We start from the raw sequence: 9,186 nt of genomic DNA on the forward strand, positions 1-9,186 counted from the left end.
GCACAACCCTAGTCTTCCATCCCAGATTCTCTGCTTATCAGCTTGGGTAGCAAGCGTGATGATAAAGATATTCGAACATACTTCAAGAAATACGATCGACTTGTTGATTTTCCATACTTTTGCCATTGTTGACCCAATAACCTCCTAATTGATACGTCTCTCTTATGACTTATTAAACCTTTTCTACCAGACTTTTGTCACCTTTACCTGTTAATTCTTCCAATCTGCCTCACCTCATCGATATGACTGAATTTTCTTCTTCCGTCAAACAAAGTTTTTCCCATTTTTTAGCTAGATCGTTCATCATCTTCCCTTGGATCATAATCTGTCTTCTACCCTTATTCAAGAGTAAAAGAATTTTGCTTGACCTCTTCCTTCTCCAGATAGATGGGCGAAAGAAGAATTATTTCTAAACTTAAATTTACTTCTTATTTATACTAAATTATATGTCAAATATATCAAAATCTATACGAAACAAACTCTGCAACTAATACCCTCCAATTTCTGTTTGTGGATTTGTTTAATATTTAAAAATGGTGTCTAATTTTATTCCTATGTTAGTGTGTACAGCACGTTATTCACATCATTTAAATAGTGAAATTTAAATATATACCATCAATAAGCACTTTATTAAATATGCTACGTACCTCAATTTAAAACAAAGACTTTTCTTATTCTAAAATGCTTGATCTTAGAATTAGAAACCCAAAACTATATGCTTAATTAATAGAACACATAATCAAGATGGCGAGGGATCATCTTATTATATTATATTAAAAAAGTGCAACATTCGGCGGATATGACAAGGCGTTGTAGATCTGTATATTAATTGTTTCTTTTTCTCTCTCTCCTTTTGTTTTGTTTTATCGAAATGGGCAAAAATGTTTAGCATAAGGATATTAGTGTTGATCTATATATATATATATATAAAGTCATATTTATATAATATAACCTTAAAATCTTTTATATTAACTTATACATATCTAAATATTTAGCTACATATAAATAGTACTTATCTAAATTTAGATAACTATTATTCACCATACAAATTATATTTTAATCATTATTTATCTTTCTTCCTACTCTCTCTCACAATTCTTTCATTTTTTTCCTCCTTCAATAATACAACAAATCTTCAGTTACACATTTATTTTATTATTATAATATATTATATATGTATTTTTCATTTTATTATATTTTTAATATAATATATAAAAAAATTATATTTTTTATTAATATATTTGTATTATTAATGTCAAATATATGTAGTGGATGCTAATTGTAAAATATATAAAAAAATTGATTTTAGCAAAAAATTAATAATAATAAAAAATAATAATATTTTATTATTATTTTATCTCAAATATACATAAGTTAATGTGAGAATTTTACTTGAATGATAAAGTGGATATGTAAAAGGGATAATTTTACATATATTTATGTATAGATCAATATTAATACTCTAAATATGTTAAAGTACACCTAACTTCTTCAATGTTTTTCAATTTATTTTTTAGAAAATGATTTATACGGTTCTCCTAAAGTATTTAACTGTTGTATATTTTTTTTAAAAATAATAAAATTTAAGGCTCATATAAAAATTAACTTTTTATATTAGATATTATTTTCTAAAAAAAAATTAAGTAAGATTTATATAAGATTATATCTAGCATTATTTTTCTTTTTTAACAGGTACAAATAGATTTTTAGAAATGACACGTGAAAAGCTTGAGATACTTAACTTTTTTAGAAAGATTTTTTTTTTTAATTTTATTTCATGATAACAGATATTCTAATACCTTATTAAAATTAAGTAATTGTTTAATAAATGAAGAGATAAAATTGATTATGATAAATAACAAATAGATGAAAAAAATAAATAAAAGTCATTTGTAGGATAGCATGCTCGACCTGACCTTATCCAATCATTACATCCTTGACAGCAAATTCAAACTTGGTTTTGTTATTTATTTTCTTTATTATCACATATTATATTTATTTTTATTTTTATTTTTATTAAATTAATATAATATTTTTATTCATCGTTTATGCATTATATATTTAATAAAAGAAAAAAAATTATATATAATATATAATGTGTAGATGAAGAATAAAATTTTTAATGATTAAGGTTTGTATACCGACAACCTATGACAAAATTGGTCCACACCTATAAACGATGATGTGACGTCGTTTTACGTTACTCCCCCACACCCTTCATTTTCTCCTTCCCCTTCCCACTCCCCCACTGACTCCGCTCCTTCCCCCGCTCTCTCTCTCTCTCTCTCGGAAGTCACTTTCTATCTGTGTCTGCAATGGAGGAAGAGCAGCAGGCTCTACGAGTTGAAAATGACGGGAGAAGCGATTTGGAGCTCCGGCCGCCCATTACCTTCATCTTCCCTTTCACTCGCTACGCCACCCGCCTGATCGCGGCCGACCACCATCGTTCGATCCTTCTCGGGGACTATTCCGAGCCCCGATCGGACGGCCTCCAAGGCGAAGATGACCAAAACCTCGGTGGCTACTACTATTACTACTACTCGAAGCCCATTCTGGTGCTGGACCTGGTGTGGAACCTGGCCTTCCTCGTGGTAGCCGTTGTGGTGCTCTTGTCCACCTTCAAGGAGAGGCCGTCCACGCCTCTCAGGGTTTGGCTCTGTGGCTACTCTCTTCAGTGCGTCTTACATTTCACCTTCGTCTACCTCGAGTATCTCAAGCGGATTTCTTCTCTAAATGGTCGTGTTCGTGCCGCCCATCCTCCGCTTTCGTCCTCTTTCACTTACGGCAGGTAACTTTAGCCTTCTTTTCTTGTTAAAAGATAATTCGACTTTTGGTTTGTTCCTTTAAATTTTTTATTTCCTCTCACTTTCTCTTCTTTTTTCTAGACAGTGTAAAGCCTTGTTGGAAAATTCATCTCATCCCAAAATTCTATTACTGTCTCATCCCATATTTTTTTAAATATAAATATTTTTAAATTAATAATTATAATAATTTTAAATTTTTAATTAAAAAATAAAAAATAATTCAAATTTTTTAATTTTTCAAACAAAAATAATATTATAAAATTAGATTCTAATAATATTTTAAATTTTTAATATTTTTTATTTAAACATCTTATCCATTTTTTTTAAAATTAAAAAAATATTCAACTCAAACTATTTAATTACTTATTACTATTTACAAAATTCTCATTACATCTCATTCTCCAAACAAATCTTAAATGATATTTTATTTAAAAATCTCTAACAATTCATAGTCATTTTAATTTGCATTCGTTTCTTTTCAAAGTAAAAGTTTAAAATTTTCTTTTAGTATCTATTTTTAGTTAACCCATCATGTTTCATTTTCGCTCACTAATTAGTTTTCAATTTTACAACTTTTGAAGTCTCTGTAACGTCTCAATAGAAGACCTAAATTATGACTTATACTTTAAAGAAATAGTTAATGATACAATTGGAATCACATTAAAATTTTATAAAAAGTAATAACTTCTTCTTCCTAAGCAATATGAGATTCCATACACCACTACTCTTATCCTTATTATATGAGATATTACAATCTCTCTCTTTAAATTCTAGACATCCTTATCGGGCCAGTCCATCGTAAGTGACGCAATTCAAGTCCTACATTTTTAGTTGAAATAGACTCTGATATTATTTGTAACGTCCTAATAAAATTTTCAAATTACATGGTCTATATTCCAAAAAGACTAGTCAATAATATAATTGAAGTGTCATTAAATCTTATAAAGTTTATTTTTCAAACAATGTGATATCTCCATACACCACTACCCTTATACTTATTATATGGGATATTACACTCGCGCTCTCTCAAGGATCTTAGCTTTAAGGGTACTTCTTTAATTACAACAATAACGTCTGTTGCATACAAAATTTGATTGGGTTTTAGCTTATCTGATGGGTAGGATAAAAGTATGAATAATAGGCAACACTGATGTTTTCCGTATGATTTGGTATATGGCCATCAGGATAGTTGGGTAGCTAATAGCTCATCGCTAATCTAGGTAGCAAAAAAGAGGGGGGCATCTGCTTTGTTTTTGTGGACGAAGCTGCTTTAAGTTCACATTCTCAGAGCACTCCCAATGTTTTGGTATATCTTGTTATCTATTATTCCTCACCAAAATCCATTTTTTCTATTTTACCTAATGACTTTTGCAATAAACTATACATCAATTTATCTATTTTTCTCCATATCTTTTAAATAATCTTTTTTATTCATTTCGATATTTCCTTTTGAGTACCAATGAATTTGCAACATCCCAATATCTTTCGATATTTTCCATATCTACCCATATACAATGTGATATAATACCGTCCTATACATACAAAATAAAATATATAAGCCAACCAAAACTTAGAAATAAAATCAAAAGATCAAAAAATGGATCTCAACTCTGTCCTATGCAACTTCATTGAATGTCATCATCGCATTAGAGATCGACGACTTTATACTCAACTCCACTCGGATCTCATTGAGTATTTATGGCAAATATAGTCATTCTTTAAGTACTTGTAATGTTAAACTTCATTTCATCTAGCCTAATGCAATGTTATATTTTGAAGTACCTCTCGCTTGAAGTGTTTTCTGGATCCATTTTAGGTGAATTAGTGTAACAACTTAGTCAATATGGTAGAATAAATTTCTTTTATGTTTCAAATACAAGGAAATATATACATACATATATATATATATGTATGTATGAAAATGCCCAAATTTTAAAGTGTAATAAAAAAGGTCACTAACCATCATAGCTGGCCAAAGCAATAATCTGTCTCTTTGATATCAGTAATTATAGATACATGTATGAACAGTTTTTACAAATCAAAGGGGCTGGAAGTAAAATAGGAAGAAATGAAAAAGTTATTACAAATAAAAAAGTGGGGAATCAAGAATGCAGAGGAGAGAGAAACAAATAAAAAAGTTCTTACATGTACGAACAGTGCATGCTAGATCTAGCAGGGTTACTGTAGCAAGCTGGAAAATGAAGATAAATAGATGATCGATTGGAGCTCCTTTGGGACGAATATTGAGTTATTTTAGCTATATGTGTGTTTTATAAGGAAGACATTACATATTTCCTTGAATGATTCTGCTATCTTTTAAGGTAATTACACGTGACTTTTACTTAGATTGAGGTGGCTGGTGGATGCTCTTTATGGTATGTCTTTTATATACTGAACTTGTTAGTTTTCATAACTGGTTGCTGTAGATAGATAGTGATCTTCTATCCCTATTTCCCACTTTATTGTGATCGTAGACAACTGAGTTCAAATGATTTGAAAACCATTATGGAAGAGGCAAGGTTCCATTTTTTCAAGATGAGATAAAAGGTTCTTATCTTTTTTTTCTTCAATTTGCCGATGAACCATTTTATTCAGTGATGCGTCTAATAGTGGCTTTAGTATGCGAGTTGCAGACTTGCAGTGCAGCCTAGGCATAGGAGTTGTATTGAGATATGTGGCAATAGTCAGCATAACAGTAACAACGGAAGAATGTGTATATTACTTATTTCTGTTTAAATTTTGTTTTTCAGCATTTTAAAAAGGGTGGAATCAATAAATACAATGATATCATCCATCTGGTGGGTGTTTGGATTCTATTGGATTGTTATGGGTGGCCAAGTTCTTCTGCAAGATTCTCCACGCCTTTACTGGTAAGAGCCATCATGCTAAATTTTGAGCTAATGATAGATGGACAGTTGATAATTGTACATGGGTGGCCAAGCTCCTTTTTCTTGTTCTTTTTGTTTTATTTCCCTCAATCCACAAGTTCATTATATATTTAGCTTGAATTATCTGATGTGAAAATTTGTTATTCATTGCCATGTCGGCCTTCAACTATAAGAATTTAAGATCATCCATTAAATCAGTATTTCATGGCCTGTGCAAAGTATGTGTTTTAACACAGAAATAGTGATGATGGACATAACATTTAGCTATGATACTTATTTGTTATCATGTTCAACGAACTTGTAGAACCCTCAATGATGTACCCTGTAAATTATATGCAGGTTAACAGTAGTTTTCCTAGCCTTTGACGTGTTCTTTATCATCTTTTGCATTGGAATGGCCTTTGTCATTTTCTTTGCTCTCTGCTGCTGTATTCCAATTGTAGCATTTGCCTATGCTATGACAATAAGAGATGGCGCATCCGAAGATGATATAAGGTCTCTTCCCAAGTATATATTTCGCCAGGCCAATCCACTGGGGACCTTCGACAAGGATAAATTGAAAATTGCTCGGGCAAGGGTGCAGTCAGCAAACAGTAACCATGTCAATGAACTTTGTCTTCATCCAGAGGATTCTGTGAGCAGCAATCTCTTATCCTCTGTTTTTTATATTCTTTAGTTATAAATTTATTAAGTCAGATGTAGTTCTTCCTTTTTTTGGGCATAAAAGCATTTTGATATAATTTTATGTCTTTTATCCGTCTTTCCACCAAGAAAATCTGCTTGTGCATGCTATAAATCTTTGAACCCCATCCGCACTGTTAGTCTAACTTTAAGTATTTGTATTTGTGAATATAGCAATAATGTATTCTGGTGTTTAGCTTTGATTAGAGCTAGTTTCTCTTTGCTAATGCAATTTTTAACTGTGACTTCACAAATGTTACCATATCACTTAAACATACTAGGTTTCCAAGGTGATAAATTTTAGAAGTCATTTCATTGTTACAGGGCTAATGACATGCAAATATTTTGGATTTTATTCATCCATTAAAATGAAATGAGCAGATAATATGTTTTTTTGGATAAGTCAGTCAATCTTATTAATGGCACCAAAGGGTACAAATCATGTACACAGAAAGTATACAAGAGACCACACCATACTAACTAGTTGAAGAAAAAGCAAGAATCAAAATTTAGAAAATTAGCAAATTGAGAGAGTTGAGGCAGCCATCAACTATGATGAATTTGATAATAATGTCTTTTAACTCCAACACCATCGTCGCGTTTTTCAAAGGTTCTAGCATTTCGCTCCTGCCAGATGCCAAGCATTAAACACAAAGGAACCATCCCAGGAATAGTACTGGAAGTTTTGGAACTGTTGCTTTGGCATGCTTATGTGAAATGGGAAAACGCAGTTTTTTTTTTTTTTGTGTGTGTGTGTTTCTTGGCTGATATCTTTGATTAGCTAAAATCTTGGGCTAAATTTGTATATAATTTTCACTTGCTTTTAAACTTGATTGAAACTTCAAGTTGTGGCATGTTGAAGGGGCGATTGACACATATCATACAAACTTGATGCGTGCGATTGGAAATAATAACAATGGATTCTGGTAGCTACTACAAAATACAACCTTAGATGAGCAAAAAAGTTATTTGAAATTAGCAAAGGCTTCAATAATTAGATGACTCCTTGGTTAGTACTAAATGATCACTTGCTGGTAATATCTGTTAACGTTCAGTTAAGCTGCAGAAAGTCATCCATTATTTCCCCCTTGTGATAGGTAAATAGCAGTTAGCAGTAGAGTTTTCAGATTTTCTGGTAGGGAAGTCATGGTACTTCATTTCAACATTATTTTTATTATTCTTCTTTGTTTGGGGTGGGGGGTTAAGTAATATTACTTCCCGTTTTTCTTTTTCCCATTTTGTGCAACATATCGAACTTTTGCAATTGCACTTGATTAATCAGTGATGCAACTCATTATGTGATAGTGCATCTGATAATGATAGCATAGAAAGGAAGCTGCCTTTTTTCCCCTATATAGGCTTTCCTTGTTGTGTCTGCAAGAGTGCGGTGCACGAGACCGGGGTTTACTCTACAGGGGTGGGTCCGAAGGGCCTTGCCTTAAAGTGGTTCCCCGACATCCCAAAAAAAAAAAAGTTTATAGAGCAGTCAAAGTTCAAACATGGATTCTGATTTGCATTTTTGTTCAATAGGAGTGCTGCATTTGCCTTTCACGATATGTAGATGGAGTGGAGCTCTATACCCTTCCCTGCAACCACCAGTTCCATTGTGGATGCATCAGCAGATGGCTCCGAATAAATGCCACTTGTCCTCTCTGCAAATTTAATATCCTCAGGGGTGATACTTTGGTCTGATCCTTTTCCTTGACTCCAGATTGATTCACAAGACTCTGAGGTGTAATCCAGATGGTCCTTTGCTGAGCTGCTGACAAAAAAAAGAAAAGATACTTTCTTGCATAGTTCCAGTTCCTAAACCCTCTTTGCGAATTGATTGCATTTTCAGTACTTGTTACAATCATTGTATATTTTGTATAATGCCTATGACCATGTTGTAATGAATGACAAATTCACTCTAACTAGGTCGTGAAAAGCAATGAACTGGCAAAGGGGATAGTGGGCAGATTTTAGAGATCTATCTCTCTCTCTCTCTCTCTCTCTCTCTCTCTCTCTGTGATCAGCTGGTTTCATTAATGCCAACGAATATAACGAAAAAAAAAAAAAAGAAAGATTTCAGTGCCAAGATTTTGATACAGAAAAGAAAATGAAGCATTATGTCCACATATAACAAGATTAGATAATATGTTAGTTTTTAAAGTCACTTAAAACACATTGTTTGGTTTATAATTTTTTATTTGAAAATTGATGAAAAATGCTATTTATCATTTTTTTTTTTTTTACAATTTGTCATCTTATCCCCATTGTGGACGGATGAATGAGCAGCTCGAGGAGTGAAGGGTCTCCTTCCCCCTGAAGGTGGTTCACAAGACACAATAGACCCAATGTTTTTGTTTTTTTATTGTTTTGAATAAAACAATAGACCCAATGTTTGTTTAGAATTTCTCAAGCGCTACAGATTTTATTTTCCAAAGTTCATTTTTAAAAGAAAGATTTGGTTAACCCCTTGTGTGATTACTGATTTTGCCTATTTGTGATTAGCCCCATATATACTTTTTTAAGGTTAACCCCTTGTGCTATTACATAATTTGGATCAGATCCTTCTGTCACATTTTCTGTCCATCTAAGTTAATGGATGACATGTGTCATTTTGTGAGCCCTAGACGCGTAAGATGATTTATTTTTTAAAATTTTTTAAAATAAAAAAAAATAAAAGTTAATAACATTTATTAAAAATATAAGAATCAAAAAGAAAAAAAAAAACTTGGGGGTTTGTGGGAGCTCCCTCCCCATTACTGGCCACCACATGGTGGCCGAGCTCAAGCCACTGTGGGGTGGCCGAGTTCGACTACCCCATGGTG

At 32.2% G+C, this 9,186-nt stretch overlaps 1 protein-coding gene across 1 annotated transcript; it reads left to right on the top strand.

The window, feature by feature from the left end:
* The first annotated feature begins 2,230 nt into the window (after nt 1-2,230).
* LOC121266158 (E3 ubiquitin-protein ligase At1g12760-like) lies at nt 2,231-8,339 on the top strand. The gene is made up of 4 exons (XM_041169895.1): nt 2,231-2,788; nt 5,555-5,674; nt 6,032-6,326; nt 7,904-8,339. Exons 1-4 carry the CDS (start codon nt 2,316-2,318, stop codon nt 8,063-8,065), a joined length of 1,050 nt encoding a protein of 349 aa, XP_041025829.1. The 5' UTR covers nt 2,231-2,315; the 3' UTR covers nt 8,066-8,339.
* Nucleotides 8,340-9,186: the final 847 nt, after the last annotated feature.

This window comes from Juglans microcarpa x Juglans regia, chromosome 5D, assembly GCF_004785595.1.
Source record: "Juglans microcarpa x Juglans regia isolate MS1-56 chromosome 5D, Jm3101_v1.0, whole genome shotgun sequence".
Taxonomy (NCBI): domain Eukaryota; kingdom Viridiplantae; phylum Streptophyta; class Magnoliopsida; order Fagales; family Juglandaceae; genus Juglans; species Juglans microcarpa x Juglans regia.

Excerpts from the sequence above, each read along its gene's own strand:
- LOC121266158 (XM_041169895.1), top strand. The coding sequence starts at position 2,316 with ATGGAGGAAGAGCAGCAGGCTCTACGAGTTGAAAATGACGGGAGAAGC. Across the intron at positions 5,675-6,031 it reads GATTCTCCACGCCTTTACTG|GTTAACAGTAGTTTTCCTAG; the intron begins GTAAGAGCCATC and ends AATTATATGCAG. Across the intron at positions 6,327-7,903 it reads GTCTTCATCCAGAGGATTCT|GAGTGCTGCATTTGCCTTTC; the intron begins GTGAGCAGCAAT and ends TTTGTTCAATAG.